At 36.1% G+C, this 25,649-nt stretch overlaps 1 protein-coding gene across 10 annotated transcripts in view; it reads left to right on the top strand.

The window, feature by feature from the left end:
* The window catches only part of CACNA2D1 (calcium voltage-gated channel auxiliary subunit alpha2delta 1), a 381,260-nt gene that overhangs the window by 271,921 nt on the left and 83,690 nt on the right, over positions 1-25,649 (top strand). For all 10 annotated transcript variants that reach the window (XM_057422543.1, XM_057422540.1, XM_057422539.1 and 7 more), the window contains exons 8-10: positions 9,612-9,681; positions 10,478-10,528; positions 11,622-11,721. In XM_057422543.1, the coding sequence (XP_057278526.1) occupies positions 9,612-9,681; positions 10,478-10,528; positions 11,622-11,721 (221 nt within the window). The remainder of the gene's footprint in view (positions 1-9,611; positions 9,682-10,477; positions 10,529-11,621; positions 11,722-25,649) is intronic.

Raw genomic sequence — 25,649 nt, 5'->3', positions numbered from 1 at the left:
AGTTTATTAAAAGAACTCAGAAGAATAAACAAATAAATTGAATAAAACTTTTAAGAAGGATGTAATATATACTCATTCTTGCATTTAAAATTATATATATACCAAATCTTTCTTTCAAGAGATGGTTTAAATATTGTGAGAATGCATTGTCCTTTTTACATACATTTATATAGTGAAGAATCAAGACGGGTACCTCTATCTCCAAGTAATGAAGATACCTGATTAAAATCTTAATTCAAAAGAGAACTGAACAAGAGGTGAAAGCAAGGACAGATAACCTGGAAGGAATATAGAAACACCATCCAAGCATGCAGAAACATGGTTAGAAAAGCCAAAGCTCATTTGGAGTTAAACCTGGTGAAGGATATGAACAAGAAGAGCTTCTACAGGGACATCAGAAGCAAAAGAAAGCCTAAGGAAAATATGGAAAAGTCTGAGGTATTCACTGCCTTCTTTACCTCAGTCCTTATTGTAAGGCCACCCCTCAACAATCACTGGCTTCTGAATCAGAGGGAAATTCTGGAGCAAGGATGACTTCTACTCAGTGAAAAAGATTGAGTTAGAGAACATTTAAACAAAGTGGACATGCACAAGTTCTTGTGACCTGATGGTATGCATCCAGGAGTATTGAGGGGACTGGTGGATGTCATTGCCAGGCCATCCTTGATTATCATTGAGAGGTCATAGACACTGGGAGAGGCTCCTGAAGTTCTTTCTTTCCTGAGGAAACAAGTGTCGCTTCTACCTTTAAGGACAAGAAGGAGGATCTGGGGAACTACAAGGTGTCAAATTTATGTTAGTCCCTGGGAAAGTGATGGAGTAAGTCCTTCTGGAGGCTATTTTGAAACATAGTAAGGGCAAAAAGGTGATTGGGAGTGGTCAGCATGGGTGAAAGGGGAAATCATGCCTGATCAACCTGATAATTGTCTGATGAGATGGCAGATTTAGTAGATGAAGGAAAAGCAGTGATTTTATTTGTCTTGACTTTAAGAGAAAGTCTTTTGATGCAGTTTTCCTTAACATCCTTGTTTAAGCTTTTGTTACTAAACTTAATTTCCATAGCAAAAAAGATAGAGTGTGATGGATGAAATTAGTTTCAGTAAAATGAAACTCAGGTTGCACTGAAATCTGGGTATTAAAAAAAAAAAAAAAGAACAGTTTTAAATATCCATGTGCCAGAATGTAACTGAAATCAGAATTTCAGTTTCTCTGTTTACATTGACAAGCCTGACCAGAAAAGCCAGACCCAGACATAAAGGCATGTAGTATGCATCGCATTCTGTTAGACATGATACTGTTTGGTGTACTGTCCTGTCTGACTTGAAGCCACATGGAGCTTGATTTCATTATCTTGTTCATACTCAGAGGTTGTCTTGAGTCATCTCAGAAAACAGGGAATCTCAATTTACATAATAGCATTTTGGGGAATTAGTTGCAGCTTCTTTTCATCTTTTCAGCAGGAAATCAGCCAGCTTTTCTGAACATCTCCCACCTATAACCCTTCCTGTTTCTTTATGTTAAGTTTGCAAACAGATTTTTTTATCTGAGTCTCTCTGCAGAAGGCAAGATAGGGCTGGACATATAAATATTTTATTTCCATTTTGCTTTTTGTCTGAGGGCTGTTGTATTGAGTATTGAATGCTTTCAATTCTGGTTTCTTTTCAAAATCCACCAGTTTTAAAAATATTTGTAAAAGTTTCTAGCCTTTGTTCTGCAAGGGAACAGTTTTTCATCATTTATGTATAACTCAAAGCTAGGACTCAGAATCACAGAATGATTGAAGTTGGAAGGAAACTCTGAAAATCAAGTGGACCAACCCTGCTGCTGAAGCAAGGCCACAAAGAATCTAACATAGGTCATGTTTTGGGTTGTTTTTTTTTTTTGTTTTGTTTTTTTTTTTTAATATATTGTTTCCAAAGAGATTTTTTTTGCCGGCAGGAGTTGAAAAATAGAATTTTTCCTCTTTTTTAATGTTGAGTCTGTTCCCTGTGGGCTTGCAAATGTAGAGCTTCATTGACTCCATGTAGACAGAAAGGTACATTAATACAGATCAGATTACAGGTTTAATTTATAAGTGACCTCAGAGCAATGGACAAATCTGTTACACAAAAATAAATTAATTTAATTAAAGTAGTTTAATATAGTTTGACAGATATTAAATTACTTATATTTTGTGAAGAGTCTACCCAGCAAATTTTGGACTAGGTTTTAGAAAGCAGCTGTCTCAAAGAACAATTTAATATCAAATATTTGGCAGACTACTTGGAAGTGTAGGTGCAAACTAACTGGTTCATCTTTTAATCTTGGAATCCTTCTTAATTACAGAGGTAATTAGGTATATAATTGTTAATCAATGTTTTATTAAAATACTGCACTCGGAAGTGTATTATTTTTACTGTAGCAATTACTAATTAGATTTTAAAGACACTTTGTATTTATGTGCCTTTTGCCAGATACTACCTTCCTCTGTTTATTTTTGGTTAGTTGTTTCATTTTTTGTAAGGCCAAGATCTTCACTAAAGGATGCATTTTGTTTTGGACTGCAGACAGCAGACACGTATTTGCAATTAAATATGATACAGGAGGCTTTCTAGTTATAATAGTAAATACACTTAAGAAAGTTTGGCTGCAAAGGATTACTCAAAATGAAATCACAATCTTACCTTAAATGAATATTTAGAAAAAACTTATTTGATCAGCAACACCATCTCAGCTCTCTCAGGGAAGTACTCTAAGTAGTGTTAGCCAAAGGTAATACTAGAAAGAGTAGTACTGATATGGATAGTTTCAGATTCCATTTAGTGGGTTCTATATAGCAATAACAGCAGCATGATGATGCATGAATAGATTCAGCATCTTTTATGAAGAAATATTGAACATGGATTTGGTGTGACAGTGGCCTACAGTGTGCTTAAGGTGGGAATGTGCCATAGTTGGTCACAATCCAAAAACTTAAGGCAATTAATAACAAAAATAAAACTGAAAAAGAAATACTGTCCTGTCCCCAAATGTTCCAAATCTTCCCACTTCCATCTGGAGATTTAACAAGGGCCTATGGGAAATTAAATTTAAAACTTATTTCCCAGTATAATATGTCTGACGACTTCCGCTCTTCCAATGTGCTGTATAGCTCTGTTTCTGTATAGCTCTGACTTCCCTCTGTTGTTTTGGTTTTTAATTTTATTTTATTTTTTTATTTTTTTAATTTGATTTTTTATTTGATTTTTTTTATTTTAATATTTATTTTATTTTTAATTTTATCTTATTTTTTATAGAGAAAAAGCAGTCTCCAGCCTGTACTTCTGTAGCCCTTACTATGTAACCTAAACACAGATATTTGTCATCTTCGTTTGACCTTACCCATGTCAGAGAAGAAAGATAGGAAAAGAAAGCAAATGGATAGAGTATGGCTTTGTTTTGGCTATGCCTAGGGTCATATGAGAGAGCCAGTAAAATGTGCTACAATATCCACTTCTTAGGTGAACATTAGGAACTTCAAACTCATGAAGAGAAATAGTATTTTCTAAGGAGACAAACTCTTTGCCGGACTTCCAGGTGAAGTATTGAGTTCAAGCTGCAAACTATCTGTGAAGTTAAAGTCCTTAGCTAAATGAGTAGATACTGAACAAAATTGCAGTCCCTACATAATTCTTACTTTAAAAACATCTTATCGTTTTAATCATTTGTGCAATTGGCTTCTTAAGCTTATCTGCTCCCTCATTTTTAAGATATATCTGTACTAGTAAACAGAACAAGTCAGAGTTTTATTATTAATCCTTTAGACAGCCCCATGGTGTGACTGAAGGGACAGTAATGCTGGCAGCCTTTCTGAATGGACAGCTTGCTGTGGCTTAATGACATCCCCAAAGCACCTTTTGGTTTAAAAGTAACAAAAATCTCACTGTCCTCCTTTTGCAGATGAAACAAACAGGTTATATAGAGAGATAAAATTACTTTTTTAATGATCCTCTGAAGAATAGAGATTCAAGGCGGGAATATGTGTAATAACAAGATCTAGTGTGCTATTATATTAATTAACTCAAATTTATAGCATTGTTTAATCAGTCGGTGTGTTAATCTCAGGGTCTTTGTAATATGTGTGCTGAAGAATACAGCACTAACTGTTTTATTCTTTCCCTTTTTTTACTGTAGATTTACCGTGTATTTAGCTTTACTTTCTTTACCTATGTAAGTATAATGTGATGCGAACTTTAGTTAATTAGAAGAATGCCTTTATAAATCACTCATGCCAGTATTTTACTAGGATTTTCCTATGTAATTTAGGCTTACAAGGTGTTAGACAAATTAATAGATAAAGGAAAGATAATACTGCAGTGCCCATTACACAGAAAAATAATTTTGTCCCTAAAGTCTTAAAAATCTTGGATTAAAATTATGGATAGAGAAGAGCTAGTATTATCTGTTTATGATTAAAGAATCTGGAACTTCTTTCCAGATGTCAGTGAAGCAGGTCTCACTCAGCTACAGGCAAATTCCCTTCTTCTAGAAATTAATAATGGAAGAGCTTTAAAAATCAATTTCTAATAAAATAAAAAGATATCTTTCTAAATGAAGGACTTGCTGTGCACAGCTGCTCTTGTGTTAACCAGTAATAGCAAGCAATAGTGTTGCAGCCATGTTATTGAACTCCCTAAGAAAGTCATTACTGAAGAGATACAAGGAGACTAGAAAGCCTAAAAAATCCATACAAAATGAATCAAAAGCCTTGAAAAACTGAGAACTTCACTTTTGTGTGTGCAAAAGGTTTCATGCTTAATAGCTGTTAGTTCCTTTTAACAACTCAATATTTAAAGGAGCCTTTAAAGTAAAAGAACAAAACAAAATCCAAAACACTTTTTCAGTAACGCAGCTTCAAATTCATCAATTAGTGCAATTAGTGTGTAAGTTGGATAGTTCTACTTTTTGCATTGAAATAAGCATCTTTGAGTGTTGTTTACTTCCTTTATTTAAAACAAATTAAAATCTTCAGAATTTGTTCTAATGGGAGAAAGACAACAAAACCCCAACAAAAAATCTTGTTACTTCTGTTCCTCTCCTCCTCAAGCTCTGATACTCCAGACACTTGGTGGGGGATGGCAGCTAGTCCAGGTAAAACCAATAAAAGCAACCCATATTTTGAGGATGAAATTCAGTTTATGCATGTGGAAGCAGAAATATTTGCCTCTTGACTGAACACAGAGCCATTTGATAGGTTAATTTTACATTGCATACTACAGTATGCATTTCATGTTCAAATACATTCTTGAAAAAACTCAGAAAATTATCCTCTCGTTTCTGTATGGTGATGATGCTATTTAAAGATACAGAAGACATTGCACAGAGGTATGTTAGGTGGATTTTACCTGAAGATCATTTAATGTCTTGCAGTTAAGGCCATTATCTGGGTAAAATAGTTAAGAAGTGCTGCATTCAGTCTAGACTTAACATCTTCTGTGGTAGCATGGAACTGGTCAGAAACATTCTCTGTCTTGGGTGGATACTACTAATAAGTTATTAGAATCACAGAACAGTTATTTTTGGAAAGAACCTGAAAATCATCAAGTTCCAACCCCCCTGCCATGAGCAGGGACACCTCACACTAAACCATGTCACCCAAGGTTCTGTCCAACCTGGCCTTGAACACTGCCAGGGATGGAGCATTCACAGCTTCTTTGGGCAATCCAAGACATAATTATGATACAGATATCCTAAGTGCACTGGTACAAAACACTTTACGACAATTAATGTTAAACTCTCCCAAAGTCATGGTTGTTTATTATTTTTAGCTCCCACATCTCACCACTTCTTACTTTTTACTGAAAAATAACTAATTCTGCAAAGGTGCTGTTGCTACACCAAAATTCACATGGCTTCTTTCTGATTAGTAAGCTCAGGAATGCCACATTTCCCAGCTAGAATGGGCTACTGTATACTGGAAAACAGGTTTGTTCACATAAATTCTCTAAAATACGAGAATTATGAAATGAAACTGAAGGCGAAGTGTAAGCTGAAGGCTGAACTTTCACTACATCTCAGGAAGACTTTACTGAATCCGACACAAGGAGTTTAATAGTCTGGGTTTAAATGTTTTGAATATCTACATGAATGATTATTGAGAGATAGCAAGATAAAAGTCAGCTTTAGGAAATATTTGCTTGCCTAACCCACTAAATGTTATATTGAGGTTGGCTACCCAGTAACTCTCTGAGATGGAAAGGTAATGAAGTTTGAGCCAGAATAGATGATGCTGTCTGGAATTTGATAATTGGCATTTGTTACCTGTTTTACTGTCAGCTTTAGCCTCTTTCCCCAAATGTGTTACAGGGGTGTAAAGCTGTTAATAATTCATCTGTGCCTCTTTGTTCCTTGCACATACATACCTAACCAGTAGAGAAGGGCAGATGTAACCGATTCGGCAGGACTTTATCAGGAAAGCCTCCCCCATGACACTGGAATCATATGAATTAAAAATGGGCACATGTAGCTCCCTTTCCCAAGAAATACTTTCATTTATACTTTACCCTGTGACAATCTCTGTCTTTCATGAACTGATTTTCCATGTAATCAACCACACTGAGGATTTCCACTGTACATGTGCAGAGAAAACGGAATAACATGCCTTGCTCTTGCTTGAAATATAGGTAGGTCTGTATCTCCATAATGCAAACAGCAGAAGTGGGAGGGATATAACATCCAGTGAATAGTTTATAAAACATCAAATCTAACCCATGCCAAACAAGAAAGTCATCAAAGGTGAACATGACTGAAGTTTAATGTATGCAACAGAGAACTGTGCAGTGTTGACATAGTTCAAGGATAGGAGTATGCAGCAATGCAGAATGGTGAGGCTGACTTCTTCAAGATATTTGGTGCTCCAGGTTCCAAGGCGTCTAGTTAAAATGAATGTTTTAAACAAGAGATTACACAAATAAAACTGTAAATCTCAAAATCCTTGATCTTCACTTTTGGGTTTTTTTTAGGAAAATAAGTAATCATCTTTTTGTGTATTTCATTTTGCTTCCATCTTAGACCCTATGATGGCTTTTGTCAGTAAGATGTAAGCCAGTTTCCCTACATGGTTTTATAGTGTGTTTTGTACATGGACCAAGGCAACACATGTCTTTTTCAATAGGTCTCCATCCTATTTCCTATATAATTGTAAATGCATAATTACTTATTTTTGCATAGAGAGAATTTACAATCTTCTAAAAAAATCGCATTTTTAAAGATAAAATTGTGGCAAATTAAAACTAGATCATTGGAGATCAAATGTCTGAGGGGAATTTCAGTTTCCTATTAATAGCAATTTCAATAGGATCCTTAAATACTGCAAACATTAACAAAAACAGGGAATAGATTTGAAATAATTCAAATTTATCTAAAATTGAAAGTGATAATCCAGAGAGATTTTAGGATGAGTGAGTAATTTAGTCATCTTAATTCCTGAGGTTGAAGGGAGAATTCATCACTTCTTTGGTGTGAATGAATTTTTCGATACTTATTTATGTTTAGCCATGCAGAAACTTACTACTAGATTATGTAAACTTTTGTAGAAAACATTGTAAAGATCAATAGAATGAGTTTTCTCAGTAAACAGTATATTTCATAATTAGTGTGTGTATGATTCAGCAGCCATTAATATCTGATGAAAAATTCTGCAATCCCATCATAAATACAGACAAATTTCCGCAAATGGAAACTTAAGCATGTAGGTGCTTGATATATTTGTCTCAAGAGAAGGTAATATATTAATTAGGAAAAAGAAACTTACTGATGTGTGGCACAGAAAATACTATCTTAACAGCATGGTGAGAAATTATGTTTTTGAAGATCTTCTCCAGATCTCTCTGAAGCTATTATCAGTCTTCCAGGACTGTGCATACTAAAAGGGCCAAGCTAGTGAGTTACTGTTCACAGTAATCCCCCCAAGGATTAGATAGGCTGTAAGTAGTGCTCTGAGTGGGTTATTTATAGTGTCTTCTGTGTATAACTGGACAATTGTAATAGCTCTTAGTCTAGTTCCAGTGAATGTCTTTCCTTCAGTTGTGCTTTTTAACTTACTAATATACATGTAGCCAGAAAGGGGCAGTTTAAACTTTGTTCCAATCCGGGAAATTACTGCAAAACTATGGTAGAACTGAGTGCAAGGCTTAGTTGTTCATAGGGGAAAAGGGGAAAGAGGAAAGGACAAAGTAACAATAAACTTTAAAAGTGTTTAGTTAGTATTGCAGTTAAAAATACCCAGCTTTTCCCCTACAGAGCCTTTTGGTGGTTTTGGAAATAATAGGGCAAGTTTCAGGCATTTCATATTTTATTATTTGGTGTTTCCTCACCAGTTCAGGTTAATATTAATTTTGCATCTTCATCTTTCTGAAATATTTGCTACACTGAGTTTGGTCTAAAGGGCCCAATTCTGAAGTGTGTTCTGTCAACTGGTGTTAGCCTCAAGGAATTGATGTGCTTACCTCTAAGTGGCATTATATTAAAATATATTTGTAGTTCTACAAGTAGGCAGCATTTTCTGTGTGTGATGAATATATACTGATAATGTCCTGTGGGTTATGCTTGGTTTAAATTTTCTGGTAACTGATGTTCCAGCTCATGTTATGGTCACAAGAAAGGGTTTGTCTAGTAAATTCAAAAATAAGCAGCTACTCTAAGCTGGTGGCTTCTTTTATATTCATGGATGGAAGAATTCATAATTCTTCCAATTTGTCTTAGATAAATGCTTTCTCAGGAAGAAACTTGGAGCTGCCTATGTCTTTCTTTATTTCCTAGACAGAAAAAAATTATTAATGTCAGGAAATAGCTCCCCCAGTGCTGTTGGCATACACTGAGAGAGCAAATTGCAGAACATTATTTCATTTCATGTAACTTTTCACGTTTCTGTTTGTGTTTATTAAGCTCATATTTTTTTTTTTAGGAAGGGCAGGTTTCTCACCATTGCTGAAAATTGTGGTAAAGCTTAGATTAAATGCTTGTAAAAGGTTATTAATCTCAGTATTTTCTTTACGGAAACATGAATATTTCCATGCCATTTTCTGTTCAGAAAGTACAATACTTGCATGCTACTTTTCTAATTTCCATTTTTAGGTAAATCTATGTTGAGTAGGTATATAATTTTTTAGATGTATAACTGAGTTTTAAATCGGTACAGTATTATTGTATAAACATTAATGAACTTATAACTGTTTATAAAAGTTTATAAGTATTTTCTTATTCAAAAAAGGCTTATTTCATATTCTAAAGTACTTTGATTGAAATTCTGGTTCCATTGAACTCAGAGGTCAATTAGAGTCAGTAACTATTTCTTCAACACAACTTGGCCCTTTAAGGTCTCTATCTGCATTTGTGTTTATTTTATTTAGAAGAAATATATTTTAAATATATTATTTAAAATAAATTGTATTTATTTAAGGTTTGTTGCATTTTATATATGCTGATATATATATATATGGGTGTAAGAAAACAGATTACACTAACGCAGGTGTTTTTTTATCCATACCAAATCCTGATAATTATATAGTGCAAAGATTTCATTATATTGTTGTATTTAAATACCTAAGATAAAGTTTAAAATATATTCTATAAGTTTTCTTTTACCTTTTTAGCTTCCCCATGGGTAGATAAAAGTCGAACTCCAAACAAAATAGATCTCTATGATGTTCGTAGAAGACCATGGTAAGTTTTCTTTAAAGAAATGATATATCTAGAGATGACTGTAAAGGCGTATTTCTTTTATCATTTATATATAGTAGTCCTTGCTTTTAGACGTTGCTATTTTCTTTCTTAAAAAGAATTTGATTCTTCTGAATAAACAATTCTCAAATCATACTACTTGTTATGCAATATCCACTGTAGTGTGTCATACTGTAGCATTACAGGGACCTTTTCGTAGGAGGATAACTGTCAAATTGGTATAAGGCAATTAAAAATTTTTGTGCCAAAATCTAATGTAATTCAGATTATTAGACTGAGACAATCTTCTGGATTTTTGAAAATGTTTACAAATATGTCTGAGTGGTTTATACCAGCAGAAAAATCTCTAGATTAGTAGAAGACAATGGAACAATGGGATTCTTTCTCAAGATTTTTTTCTGTAAGCCTCTCAAGGCATAATGTACATTGATACTAGTTGAACGTATTTTTCCCTAAACTGGGCTAATGTAATAATTCATCTGTTATCAAAATCATTAGCTCTGAAGTAGCATTTATATTTTAGAGTTATCAACATCTGGAAACAGTGAATTTTTCTGATTGGTATATCCCATTTCCAGACTTCCTTAAAGTAGTTTAGACTTTGGTTTACAGAGAAGACACACCAAGAGAGAAGAGGATAGCCCATGGTTTTCTATTAGCTACAATGGGAGGTTTTCTTGGTTTCAGCTAGACTTAGTTTAGAGATTGTAGGGTCTTTCATCAAACACAACAAATATGTTTCCAAATTTGTGTCTTTCATACCCTTTATTTATTTCAGGTATATTCAAGGAGCTGCATCTCCCAAAGACATGCTTATTTTAGTTGATGCGTAAGTGTTTAATGTCTTGTTATTAATATTAGAGGGATAAAAGTACTTAGATATATTGAACGAGTCTCTGGATGCTGATAAATGGAGAGAGGATTAAGAAGTGTTTATATGCAAGGATAAAAAATCTTGTTATGAACAAAATAAATATACAGAAAAAAAATAGTTCCAGTGAGCTGAAACCAAACCTGAAAATTAAACTGGGGACAAGGAAGTGTTTTTAATCGCTTTAATGTTATTCTGCTTTCAGCTTCTAATTACTGAAGTAATCAACTGGAAATTTCTCTTGTGCTTGCCAAGATTTGTTGTAAAACTCAGGCCTAAACCCAAATGACTAGAAGCGTATACAGTAGGTTTAATCGTGAATTCATTAGCCTGAAAGATGAGAATATATGCAGACTTCGCATGTTTTACCATAAATATTTAAAATTTGTGAAGGTTGCTTGCAATAAAACATTAATAGAAAATGAGCAAAGAAATCAATAAAACCTCTCTCTGCCTTGGCAAGGTTTCCTTTGTTTAGCTAATGTTGAGGGAGCAAAGAAAGGATTGAACCTGATGTGTCAAACAGATTGCTTTATGCTGAAAAATTTATCAGAAAAAGGATTTAAATTTAATGCTTTAAAATGTGAAGTGCTTTCGTATTAGCAGTGAGTTTTATCAATGTTTTTTATTTCTTCACTTCTGTTTAGGTTTTTCCTTGAAAGAAACAAGCTGTCATTAGAGTGTCTGAAAATCTAAAGCTGTAAATCTATGTGCGGTAGTAAAAAATGTTTAGATAATGCATTGGTTGAAGGCAGTAAACTCAGATTTCTTGAGATGAAAATGCAGAAGTGCTGTACTGTTATAACTCCACCTGAGCCACAGGACTGGGGCTCAGAATGCCAGTTTTGGACTTAATTTCTTATTATAAGAAGGTAATAAAACTAATGAAGAACTCGGGAGAATTATTGACAGTTTTAGTGAGAATGTTGATGACAGTGCTTGTTCACTCTCTGTATTTTTGTGGGGTTTTGGTTTTTAGTTTTTTTTTGTTTACATGTTAAATAAAATTTGTTAAATTCAACTTTTCTTTTGCCTTGTGGATTTCTGTTAGGAGCGGAAGTGTCAGTGGATTGACGCTGAAGCTGATCCGCACTTCAGTCATTGAGATGTTGGAGACCTTGTCTGATGATGACTTTGTGAATGTAGTTTCAGTGAGTATCCACTCTTTCCCCAAAATTTGTATTGTCAACAAAGCCATAAGCAAATGATTTTAATGCCAGATATGAGATACTTGAATGTTAAGCTGCTAAAAGACTTTAATTATATTGTAAAATACCACATTTGGCTTACTGTTTTCTTGTAAAGTATAATGAAAGTCCTAGGATTGTTCCTATGTATACATTTTAGTGAAGGACAAAAGTCATGAACTTCTGTATAGCCAAATCCTCTTTCCAATATATTAATGGGGTCTGTGTAACACATCTTGTGTTTGGCTGATATATGCAAATTATTGTGAAATAATAAATAATTTGCAAGTCTTATGCTGTGGTATGATGTAAAATGATACAGAGGAAGTAGGGGATGTTCCTTTTCCCCCACAGCCGATATTTGGGTTGCTTGTGTTAATTGGTGGATGATGACTGAAGATGTACAGGCATGCATCTGACCTGCTGAAGAGGTGTGGCTAAGAGATTCTAAAGTTAGCAACTCAATGGGTGGCATAGCACTTTTTTCCCCATAGTTAAGTAATATAATGAGGGGGGTGAGCGATCGGCTGCGTGGTTCTGAGTTACTGGCTGGGCTTGAACTATGACAGGGGGAGAATCCATGAAGGAACTTAAAAATGCAAGTAATTTATGTGTATAGAGGCAGCATATGTGATGCGCAGGTCAGAGGATTGTTAGGAAGAGGGTGGGGTTGTAAGGATTTTCAAATGAAGGTGGTGCTGGCTTTTTCAGGGCTAGCTTTTCAGCAGCTGAGATTTTTCAGAACATGATCTGAAACTTCTAGTACTACCTATCATTACTACACTTCAAACTTGAATACTGCACTTAAAACTTCTGTCTCTATGTAATAGAGCTTTTAAATAGAAGATAGTGTTGGGTTGTGAGGTTTGGTGTGTTTTTGTTGGTTTTTTTTTTTAATAGCATTTTAGTCTTTCTAATGCTTGCTAAGAATTTAAAGTTCAAATTCCTGGTTTTCCAGAAAGCTGAAGGCAAAATAGGATACATTTCGGAAGGGGGAATATGGTATGGGCAACTTCTAGTTTTCAGGCTGATACCTTGGATGTCACACTAGCTTTGTGCAAGGACTTTTTAGTTTTTATTAAGCTGTTGAACTGTAGAGCTTTGGTACTAAGGATTTAGGATGTGAACATTGGCATACTCTTAATGACAAGAGAGAGCCTGCATGGTGGTGATTTTGAAGACAATTTTCAAGTTCTACAGATGTGTTGCATCAAGCCTGCAGAAAGACCTGAAATATCACTATCAGAAATATCTTTGAACACTGCTTATTGCTTCATTGTTGACTGCCAGTCTAGCTAAACCTTTTTTCCAAGTAGTAGAGAGAAGCTTTTATTTGCAATGGCATTTTTTTGTTATTTTATGGTGGATTAGACCATTTTTTTTTTAGTCTAAATTGCAGTGGAGAAAAAAGAAACTAATGTTATTGTTATTATTATCAAAGGAAATAAGCTTTTCTGTAAAGGCATTAAAGAGCTGAAATCTTGTTGTTAGGCTCACGGGTTTGAAAACAAACAAAAGAAGATTGCAATCCTACACTGCGGGAAATTGATTACTGTGTTCAGTGGAGTTGTGCCAGCTTTTGCCCTTGGAAAGTCCAGACCCCCACTACCTTCTGATTTACACAGTTTTCCAAGCTTTTTCCTTTTTGCTCCCAGCTGACCAGAAATAGTGTATCTTAATGCTAAGCCTTCCTTAGGCTCGGGATATTTTAATAGCTAAGGTTTAGTGTTATTCTGGTGAGACTCCGAAGTTGGGATTTGTATTAAAAAAGGACTAGAAATCTCAGAGTATTTTCTATAGTGCATTTCCCCAGTGGTTTATAACTTAAAATCCTTAAGAACCTTTCTTCTTTGAATGAACTTCAGAGGCACAGTTCAGATATTTACCTGCAGAACCAAAGACATCTTTCTGGTCATACTGCATTCCTCCTCAGAGGTTGGAAACACTCATAGAAATATGCATAACAGAACATGGCATCTCTAAATCTTTTATAAAGTGCTGTTTGGTGTTGTGCACTTATAATTTAAACATCTACATTAGATCCTTTCAGTATTGCAATTAGTTTTGTATAACCTATGTTTTAATGTGTTCATATGGCTTACCTATTATAATTGTGGGAGACGTGTTCTGACATTTTGTTTCTCTAACAGAAAGGGAATCATACGGTGCAGGTAAGAAACATATGGTTGTACTACTGCAAAGCATTCATTAAGTGCGAGAACTGAACACATAAGTTTGGTCTATTTTTAGGATTTATACCTTATCTTTTTTTTAGTTTACTCAGTTTTTTCCACAGTTCAACCAAAGCCTCAAACCAAAGTTAAGCACAAGAGGTGACATCTCTAAAGAAGGTGATATCACACTCAGTATTATTTTTTCTTAAGATTATTCACAAAAGTATATGCACGGACCTAAATTTTATTGAACATTCATCCACTACAAAGTTAGCTGCCATAAGTTTTTCACATATGGTGGGTTTTTTAATGTTTGATTTAGATATCTTGACACTTGAAGTAAACCATAATGCATTAGAACAATCAGCATGCTGATTGTTTGCTTAAATCTTTGGAATTTACATAAATGACTTTCATTTATGAGGTCTGAGATCTCATTTTTTTTTCAAATATTAAATTCTTCATTTTACTGCTTAGCTTTTCACCACTTAATCCTCTTTGTATACCTTTGGTGAAAAGTTTGATGATTTATTAGGTTTATATACTGTGACAAAAGGCAGATGGTTCATTAATTCTTGTCTAATTCTAAAATAATCTCAGTTTTCTTTTTTCTAAATGTTCTGAGGATTACCTAGATATATGTTGATGCACAAAAAATCATCTGGTCTCAAGTGGTGCTCCTCAGGGCTCAATATTGTGGCTAGTTCTATTTAATCTCTTTATGAATGATCTGGACAAAGGGATCGAGTGCATCCTCAGTAAAGTTGCACATGACACCAAGTTGGATGGGAGTGTTGATCTGCTTGGGGGTAGGAAGGCTCTGCAAAGGGATCTAGACAGGCTGGATCAATGGGCTGTGGCCAGTGGTATGAGGTTCAGCAAGGCAAAGTGCCAGGTGCTGCACTTGGGCCATAACAACCACAACAATGCAATGCTACGCTACAGGCTTGGGGCTGGAAAGCTGCTCAGCAGAAAGGGACCTGGGGGTGTTGGTTGGCAGCAGTATATGAGCCGGCAGTATGCCCAGGCAGCCAAGGAGGCCAGTGTCATCCTGGCCTGTATCAGAAATAGTGTAGCCAGCAGGGCCATCATCCCCCTATACTCAGCACTGGTGAGGACGCACTTTGAATACTGTGTTTAGTTGGGGCTCCTCACTACAAGAAAGACTTTTAAGTGCTTGAGTACGTCTACAGGAGGGCAATGAAGCTGGTGAAGGGTCTAGAGAACAAGCCTTACGAAAAATGGCTGAAAGAACTGGGGTTGTTTAGTCTGGAGAAAAGGAGGCTCAGGGGAGACCTTATCGCTCTCTACAGCTACCTGAAAAGAGGTTGTAGGGAGTTGGGGTTTGGTCTCTTCTCCCCGATAATAAGTAGTGGAACAAGAGGTGATGGCCTTAAGTTGTTCTGGGGAGGTTTAGACTGGATATTAGAAAAATTTCTTCACCAGAAGTGTTGCCAGGCATTGGAACAGGCTGTCCAGTGAAGTGGTTGAGTGACCATCCCTGGAGGTATTTAAGATAGATGTAGCACTTAGAGACATGGTTTAGAGGTGCGCTGATGGTTGGACTTGACTATCCGAAAGGTATTTTCCAACCTAGATGATTCTGTGATCATTATTCTTCACAGAATATTCCATAGCAAAAAAGGAATTCCTAGATAAAGTCCAACTCCACTTCTTTCTTAATAAATCCAAACACTGACAATTCAACTTAAACATTTTGTTCTAGGTGAATAAAATATGGATTTATTCAATACATTTCTTAAGGACATTTTTGTCTTGAAGCATCCTGGTATTAGACATCATTGGATAATTAAAAAGTCCAAGAGCTAGGTGAAATTTTCCTGTTAATACAATGTTAATACAATAGTGGATAGATATATGAACACTAATAATAACTAGAAGTTATCTACAATTTCGGCCAAGAAAGCAACATTAATTTTATGGCTTGTTAGATTTAATAACCATAGATTGTTTAGTAATGAGGTTTTGAGTTAATGAGAGAGCTGCTTTACTGCTGTCCTCTGCCAAGATGTTATCCCACAAAAACTGTATGTATTATGATTCATGCCCACAACTGAGAGACACGGATTTAAGCTCACGCCAATAACATACAGAAGTTGACAGGATTATTTAATGAACTATGTCTGGCATGGTCTATGGAGAAATCCTAGGGAACAGAAATCTTAAAGTAAATGTGTTAAAATACATCAGTTCTAGTGATTGAATAAAGTTCTTGCATTTATTTCCAGTTTAAAAAGGTTGAATGAACTATTAAGTCATGTAAAGATTGCCAGGGGTTAGTATGTCATGATTTCCCCTGGGATTTGCATTTTTCTTATCTAAAGTGCTATGCTTTGTTGCAGAAGGAAAACCTGCTGTTTGAAAGAGCTTAAATGTATGAGTCATACAGCTGTTTTCCCACTAATCCAGTTATATGCTTTGATAGCAGTAAGTGGTAGATGATAGGGGCAGCAATTGCACCCCAGCACATTAGGATTTAGTAACTTGGTTTCAAGTGTTGACACAGAGAGTGTAATTTGTTTATGATTGTGGGTAGGCTGCAGTTTGCAGGAGAAATGTATTTCAACTTCAAATTTGTGGAGGTGTGGGAAACTACACAAGGGAAAAATCTACCTTACAGCAACAGACATGTTAAAGGTCAGCAGCTGTAGGAGTGTTTGAAATTACTTAGCCTTTGTAAAAATCCAAAATGGTATTTACTGTTTAGGAACTGGAAATTAGATGTTATGAGCATTCTGGGGATAATAGAATCATGGTCTGTGAAAACGGAAAGCTTATATTTTGCTCTTGTGCAGTTCTGCACATTGACTAAGATCAGAAGGAAGGAGATTTCTGGATGAAATGATGTAGAAAAAATACATGCACTCATCTTATGAAATTATTACTGCAGACAAAAGCAATCTGTAGAAGATACATCCCCTTTCCCACTGATTTTTCATAGCATAATATCATGTAATTCCCACAGCTCAGTAACTGCAAACCTGTTTACTTTGCTGCCCTTACTCTCAAATTGACACAATCTTTGTGCCTTCCTAATTAAAATATTTAAATGTGATAATACAGAAAGTTTTGTAAACAGCTTTTCAGTTTATCAAAGTGCTTCTTTCTCTTTCTGCTGCGTGTTTCTTCCTGCATTCTGCAGTTCAGGTCGGTCCTATATTCTCTTAGATACAGAAAAACGTTCCTTCCTTCTGCAAAATAATTTCTTAACCTTGTTTGAAAACTTAACAAACATGCGATGGGTGGAAACCTTAGTCTCAAGTCCCATTGAAGGGAGGAGAATACTAGATTTTGCAGCCAGGTAGCCTATTGTGCTTATGCTTTTGTTGCTGAAAGTTGTATATTTGTATAAGTGTACTTCTGTTCAACTGGCAAAAACTTCCAGAATTTTCTTTAAAAATAGCTTAAAGTTTGGTTCTTTATTGCTTTAATGTCTTTTTAGTGAACCTTTAATAAAATTGCGCACTCAAACAGACTAAAACCTAGGTTTTTTTCTTGTTTTTTTTTTTTAAATTTTGACCAAGAAAATTTCAGTGGTGGTTAGTTTTTCCAAATAGCATCACTATATTCAGAACAAATCAAATATGATCATGGTATTAGTGTGAGATGCTGGCATGATACATACATTATGTAGTTATGTTGATATATCTAGAGGAGTAGATAAATAGGACTCCTCTCTGAAGGGGCTTGCCAGTAAACTTGCTAATATACTTTAGTCCCTACTTTCTCATTCTTCATAATGCATTATATTAAGGATAAAATATAAAGAGGCCTGCCATCTTTTTTATTATCTGGCAAATTAAAAAGAGATAGAGAATCAAGTTCCCACTGTAGGTCTGCATAAGCATCTCTCTTACTGATTTAAAACTGGAGCATTTCAGGTAACAAATCACAGTAACTCAAATAAAGTGTACAGTCTCCTCAACATCACAGCTGTATGAGGCAGTAAACAAATGTATTTTATTCCTTTTTTTGGGGGGGAAGGGGTGTAATTGTCAATAAAAGGTGATATAAAGGGAAGTTTAGAGCTGAGTGTTGAGCTTTGTGATTCTCTTAACAGCAATCCATCTGAGTATATCATGACCTTGCAGTTTTTCTTAAATTGAATAGCTCATTTTCAAGAAAAGAAGGAACAAGGATAGCTGTAGAGAAACACATCTTCGTAAGAATGATCCTTAAGAGAAAATCATTAGCATTTCCTAATGGAAGGTCATTATCTTGCACCTTCCCTATCCAGGGACCAAGTGAATTTTTGTATATAGTGTTGCACACAGTTTAATACAGGTGTTTTTAGAAGTAGGTGCTGGATTAAACAAAGCTCAGAGAAGTTATTAACAAAATCTAGTATTCAATTTCTGCATTTCTGATAGCAGCAGGTAAGGTAAGGCTATGTATCTATGGAAATATATGTATGGGAAATATATCTGGAGGAAATGTTTAGCAAATATAATGAATATGAGTATTCTGTAAATAACACAGAAAAAGTGGGAAATATGGAAACCCAGCAATTGTTAAAAATTTAAAAATTATTTTTGTCTTAAATAATTTTAATGAGAATAGGAAAGGAAGCAAGGAATGCAGTAGCATGAACAACACCGTGAAAGGTTTGTATGCCTGTAGAATTACAGTTTAATTTTGCTTCCCTTCTAAAGAGAAAGTCAAGAAAGGAGTCAGTGGTGCTACATTAAAGTAATTCAGGTGGGGCTAGAGTTTACAGGAAGATTAGGGTAGGGAGGATGTTATATTAGTTGGCTTTTTTGAAAAAAAAAATTGAGTTCAGTGTGACCCTGATCCTCTGAAAAGCAAATGACACAGCTTGTATCAAGAAAAAGGAAAAGTGAAGGACCTCTAGGAGTCAAACTCCTTGACTCAGTGCCTTCTCTGAGGGCTGAAAGTGGTTTATGGTTGATTGCTTGGCTCTTGAGAACACCTTCTCACACTCCTGAGTGAGTCATCTGGGAAGGTGAATTTCAGACATACTCTCAAACTTACAGGATTTTACCTTTTTTTGGCTGTTCTGGAGTTTATAAATAAGTAGGCTGATAACTGATTTAATCACAGCTGAGATGTGCTGTCACTGGGGAAAACTCTTGCATCCATAGACTCTCAAAACATTGAGATAAATGCACTGCAAGAATCACTAGTTGAAGCTCAATAAATTTGAATGGCACATAAATAGTTAATATGCTTCAATAAACTGCAAGGAAAGATTCTCGTTATCTTCATATAAATATTTAATGCTTTCTGGAACATTCACTTTAAGCAAACATCTACCACTAAATGTAATTGTTAAGGTCTGTTACATAAGTAACCAACAGAGTTATAAGGATCAGTGATATATGGGTAGTAAGAAAGTATGCAACAGATCAGATCAGAATATGTCATTGACCTTAAATCAAGGTGTTGGTTCCTCGGTTGGCTGTAGCTGTTCATCATCCACCTTAGTTACTAATAATCTGGAAGGTACTTCATCTTTGTATGATACAAATACTTTAGCCTTCATCTTTGTAAATAGAGAATATTTCCTAAGTACTTTTTCTTACCTGTCTACACTTAACAGTTTAGCCATGTCTATCTAGCAGCAGATGTGCTCAGTAGTTAGGCTTTCCCTTATGCCTAATGTACTTAGAAATTCCTTGTTATTTTCAATTTAACCATCCCTACAGTGTTGTGTGTGCAATAAGACAGAACAGTGCATACTTATATAAAACAGACATCTACAGAATAGCCCATGATAAAGACGTGAAAATTGTTTCTTTGCTGTCCAGGTGATAATACTCCCTATGGTAACTGCTTACCCTTTTTTTTTAATAACTGGGTTAAAATAACATGCTAGTATGTAAAACCAATATAATACAAGCCCATGGTGTTGTTAGTGCAAGGTCGAGTCTCCTGTCTCTGAGAATTAACACCTAGCTACACCAGGGCTACCTCCAGAAGCCAAGTTGCTTAAGCTAGTAAGCTTTCATAAAAATACAGCCAGCCAGATCCCACACAGAAGCTACTCATGTTTGTATTTAGTGGCCATCCAGCCATACATGACATATCATTACGAAATATACAAAGAAAGCAAGCAAGCACTTCAGTATTTGGTTTTCTTCTGATTTCTCACTTAAACTGAGCCTCACATAGCTACAAACTTAAGAAACCTGTAGAAGATAAAGCTAGTTTTCTTTTAGAGTTATGAAAGTATAACCAAGCCATATAAAGTTAGGAATTTGTTTGTTTATACACATATAATTTTACTTGCTAGCAGAAAGCATATCATGACAGATGCAGTACCCCAAAAGAGGTAGAGCTGCTGCAGCTCCATGACACAGATCAAACCAGTAGTGAGGCTGAAAATGTATTCCCAGTGGGCACATGCACACAGAGCACATGTATATACCGCATAACATATATTCACATACACACCACGCCAGGCACACAGGTAACACACACAAACACAGAGCCAGGGCCAGCAGTCTCATCCTGTTCCCTTCTCTGGCTAAGCTGGATGGAAGATTTTATGTGTTTATGTGTATATATATATACACATATACATATATATATAAAAAATATGTGGATCCCTCTATTTGCCCAGCAGCTGCCAATTTTACCCCACTTGTTCATCTCTAAATCAGGTATAGCCATCCCTTTCCTCACCCTGGCTTTTCCCTTAAATATTCTATACTAAGGAAGTCCTGTGCAATCCTGACATGTTTTTAGCCTTGCGCACCTGTCCTGGGTTCATCAGTAGCAGTCATGTTTCTCCTCCTTGGTAGCTGGTGCAGTGCAGCGTTTTGACTTTCGGCTTGGGAACAGAGCTGATAACAAGGATGTTTTGGTTTGGCCTAGGACTTTGTGAGCCTTATGCTCTGCCAGGGGGGAGGGGAAGCCGGGAGGAAGCAGAGACAGGACACATGACCCAAACTGACCAAAGAGGTATTCCATACCACAGCACGTCATGCCCAGGGATGGAACTGGGAGTTAGCCGGAAGGGCTGGGAGACTGCAGGGTTGGAGGAGGTATCGGTCGGTGCTTGGTTGGGCTGAGGGGGGGCAAGTTATCGGTCGGCTGGTGCTGAGGTGTTGTATTCTCTTCCCTTGTTATTTCCTTTATCATTATTATCATTGGTGGTAGCAGTAGTGATTTGTGTTATACCTTAGCTACTAAACTGTTCTTATCTCAACCCGTGGGAGTTGCATTCTTTTGATTCTCCTCTCCGTCCCTCCGAGAGCAGGGGGAGGGCAAGAAAGGGGGGGGAAGTGAGCGAACGAATTACCTGACTGGGTTTAAACCACGACAGCACCATAATGTATCCCGTACATCCTCCCCGAGTCCAAATGTGGAGTTATTTTATTATAAATTATTGCCTAGGTCCTAGTTAGTTACAGGAAATGAAAAACACCTCCAGAAGACATCCTGACTCTCTTTAAGGATGAAGTATGGCCAGGAGGTGTTTTCTGTAGGCTATAGAGAGAGCCTGGTCCACTCTCTTGGACTGGGGTCCTGATTAAAACATCACTGAAATCACAGAATCATAGAATGGTTTGGATTGGAAGGGACCTTAAAGATCGTCTAGTATCAGCTGAATCATACTACCTCTGCTCAGCTGAGCATGCAAAAGGCAGTCAGTGGGAATATAAAACACAGGCACTTTTGAGATTTTCATACCTGTTTTTCTTTTTGTGTGTTGCAGTTTGCTTCAACATATCATCTTATTATTAACTGTTATGTTACTTACTGCAACTTTGTTGTGGAAGGAAAATGTTCAAAATATATGTAAGAAAGAAAAAAGTAATGGAAAGAGTTGGAAAAGGAATAAGGCAAATCTTAAAATGAGACCTGTTTCATTTTAGATCTGTCACAAAATGTTAATTCTAGAGAATACAGTACTTGAGTGGATGAAAAGCCAAAGGGAATGGAAATTAGAAGCTGAAATTCTACATTAGCATGTTAGGATGTTATTATTATTATATTAGGAATATTACTGGAAACTGTACATTCATTACTGAACAGTATAGCTGACAATTCCTGATGACTAGAAAAGTCACCTCTGTTCCCACTTTGAGAGATTGCTTCAGGCATCAATACAGATTTTTATTGTCTCCTCTTATAGTTGTCAAATGTCAGGAAGTCAGACTTCTAACAACACATGGCACAGGCTTCTGTGATTTCCAGAATAAGTCCTAGCTCTCTAGTAGTATTAGTAGTATTTAAAATGAGTAGTTTACTAGTATATAAAAGGAAGTGATAACTCTTACCTCATGGTTCCACTGGTTAATAAATCTATTGGCCATTTCCAGTTTCTTAATTTCCAGTAAAGCATAAGTCTTGCTAAAGACACACTTTCTTCGTCAGATGTATCATCAGTTCCAGGGGGGCTTTTATGTTAGATCTGACGCTGAACCAAAAGTTCATTTCTGAGTCAGCTTTCCAACTGAAAGACAATTATTAGGGGACACTGTGACAGTAACAGTATAATTAAAAATTTGTGGTGGATGATCTCTTGACCAATGAACTCTTTCCTTGCCAGCTCTGGAGAGGCTGGGCTGGGCTGACTTTAATGATTCTTCTGGGAAAAGATGACTTGCCATGTTAATGAAAGAAGGAAATTCAGGCTGTCCATAAGGTTTGGGATGGGGTGTGTGTGTGTGGGGGGGGGTGGGGTGTATTTTTTCTATCATAACCCTTTTTTTACCATATTTTCTATAAAAAACATATATTTGGTAGGTGAAAATTGTAAGACATATGTGGCAAGATGTTAGATTGGAGTGAATCTAAAGGATCTCTTAACTCAGGCAAAACATGAATGAAGTACTCATTGATTTCTCAAGTCTCACACTTTCAAGACTCACACTTTTCCCTCCTGTCTCACACTTCCCTGCCTAAGCAGCAGCATCTCACACATCAGCAGTGTGCGGCTGCAGCCTCTTTATTGCTCATCAGCCGCAGCCACCATGCGCAGCTGGGCACGTTGCTCTGCCCTGCAAGGGTGACGTGCACATTGAAGTAAGGCCGTCAGATTATGGAGGTGGCATTGTAGCCCCTTGTGTGCCCCAGTTATATGGCCTGATGCTGAAATGTGTGTCTGTCCTGTAATATGGGGCACTGACTTGCTTTCATCTTGGTTTTGATGCCCTGAGTGGCAATCTCACATATCCAGTGAATTTACAGAAAACGGTTTAATACTCAGACCTTTATCTGGTCACCAGCAATAGGACATGAGGAAATGGAATGATGCTGTGTCAGGGAAGTTCAGTTTGGATACTAGGAAAAGGTTCTTCACTGAGAGAATGGTCAGAAGTGGTCATAGCACCAAGCCTGTGAGAGTTCAAGGAGTGTCTGGATGATGTTCTTAGTCACATGGTTTAGTTTCAGGTAGTTCTGCAAGGAGCAGGGAGTTGGATTTGAAGATCCTAATGGGTCCCTTCCAACTTGATATATTCTGTGATTGGCCACGGGTATTTCATGTTCTAAACAACTTGAATTTCACTGATGAAGTCAAGTGATAATAAAAGAAGCCTACCAAACAATTCCTTTCGTTACAGCTCTCTCCTAGAGTGTGTCTGGGTAGGTAGCAGTGCCGTATAGTGAAGTGCAGTACTGCAGCACTACAGGAGTGCAGTCATTCACATTAGCCAGCTTTCTCTGGGAGATGCTAAAGTTTACAGTGCTTAACTTTCTAGAAACACATGATCTGAAGTAAATAATACATACTAACTTAGCCACAGCATCATGAATGAGTTCATCTTGCTGAGCTAATTCATTTTTCAGCCTGTGCTGATGTTTCTTGTGGTAGCTCTGAGATTTACAGCGCAGCATCTTACTTTATGGTCTGAACATTAATCCTTTTGTGCTCAGTGGTAGCATTGCATAGATTTATGTGCAGATAATCATGTTGGTTAGAAAGGGTAACAAAGTTAACTGAGAGCAGTATTTGGCCTAGTATTTGGTCTTTTCCCAAACATTTATCTCGTGTCATGATAGTGTGTTTTTTTCAGCAGATATTTTGTGATCTAACAGCTTTACTGTTGTTGAACACTGCTGATCTATAGTCTGATATACCTCTGATCTATAATACACTCAAATACATTTACATTTCAAAATGAAAAGTGGTACATTTTAAACCTGGGGAAATGCCAATAGTGTAAATTAGCATATAAACCTAATTTTATTTCATCCTGTACTTTCAATACAACTTAAGAACTGCAGGTGTGCTCTTTCTGAGTTACTAGAACAAGGTTTTTATATTTTCTCTACAGTCTATACATAGGGTTGTACTGTACACCTGAAGACTATCTGTATGTAAGTCATAGGATAGGAGAAAACAATTATTCTATAGCAAGATATGAATGCTGAACTTTAATACCATGTGTTATTTTTTTGGGGCATGTCAAATAAGAAACCTTTATTGCTTGAGCTGCCTCAAATTTTCTGGGTACTGAGATCTACATGGGAATAAAACTTTGCAAATTGCTTTTTCTTCTGTTCTCTAAATGGGGTCTGATAAATATTTATAATATCTTCTCACTGCTGAAATGCAGGTTCTAACTGGCCTTATTTCAAGATTCAGTTATTCTTGGGATTAACCCTAAAATCCTATTACCAAGCCTAAAGCAGCAGGAAAAAAAGGAAAATAAAACAGCAAAGCTGGATTTAGCTGCAAGACGAAAGCCTGGTGAAATCAGATCTATTTCACTATTTTTCATTTAATACATGTAGATACAACTGGGTCACTAAACTGATTTAGCCATGAGGTAAAAGTAGCATAGCGACAAACCTCAGCAGATTGAAAGTCAGCAAAGGTAGCATATGATTAGATTAGCTCTTCAGCCAGCTGACTATTTTATTCTCAGTTTTCAGTATTCCAAGAGTGATGCTTCTGATTTATTCAGCCATAATAATTTTGGTATTTTAAATGTACAAGTTTTGTCTTCATAGCAAATTTAAGTATATGAATTATTTTGTTCAAGTTTATATAATTTTTCTGTAAAGGATAAATGTTATGAATATTTAAAGATACACATTTTGCCTACAGTTCAAGGCAGGGTCTCATTTAGTGTTGGGAAGATCTGAAAGGGTAGTTTTTTAGTGGTGTTTTTAGGAGTTTTTGGGTTTTAGCTTAGAAGCATAATTTCAGGAGATTCTGATTAAACGTTCTATAGTCAATCAGTTGATGTTAGCAAAATAAATGGGATGTGTGAAGAAGAATGGGCAGCAGGTCATGATGGTTGGGAAAATCTGAATTTTTAAACTGATTTGATATTAAACAATATTCAATCAGAATCTTACCACTTTTACAGATATTGGAGATGCAGAAAAACGTTTAGGTTGGAAGTTGGTTTACGGCTTTTCCATGATAGTATTGCAAACAGAGTTTGGAAAGCTGTGAAAATTGAGATGCTTATTTTGGTAATATGAATCCTTTGTATGGAAAAAAATAAATCTTCATCCTCTTGGAGCCAGGACCTTTTGTGTTTTACATGTGCAAATTTTTCTATAAGGAGGAAGTCTGAATTTCAGTGTTCCTGCTTCTTCACTCAGTTGGTGCACAAGAGTATTTTATTGGTTTAGTTGAAATGAGAAATGTACACCAGTCACAGAAAGTGCCACCTCTACCAGAAGTATAAGATTTCCCATTTCAAGAGAAATTTATAGGACCAGTTCAACTTTGTTGTTTTGGTGCCACCTAGTGACTAAAACGTGGAACTG

This window comes from Pezoporus wallicus, unplaced genomic scaffold (genome assembly GCF_028554395.1).
Source record: "Pezoporus wallicus isolate ANWC-B61680 ecotype Strahan unplaced genomic scaffold, APGP_CSIRO_Pwel_v1 contig_3058, whole genome shotgun sequence".
Classification (NCBI taxonomy): domain Eukaryota; kingdom Metazoa; phylum Chordata; class Aves; order Psittaciformes; family Psittacidae; genus Pezoporus; species Pezoporus wallicus.
The sequence above is the reverse complement of the archived record's forward strand: the minus strand, read 5'-3'. Positions and strand labels throughout refer to the sequence as shown.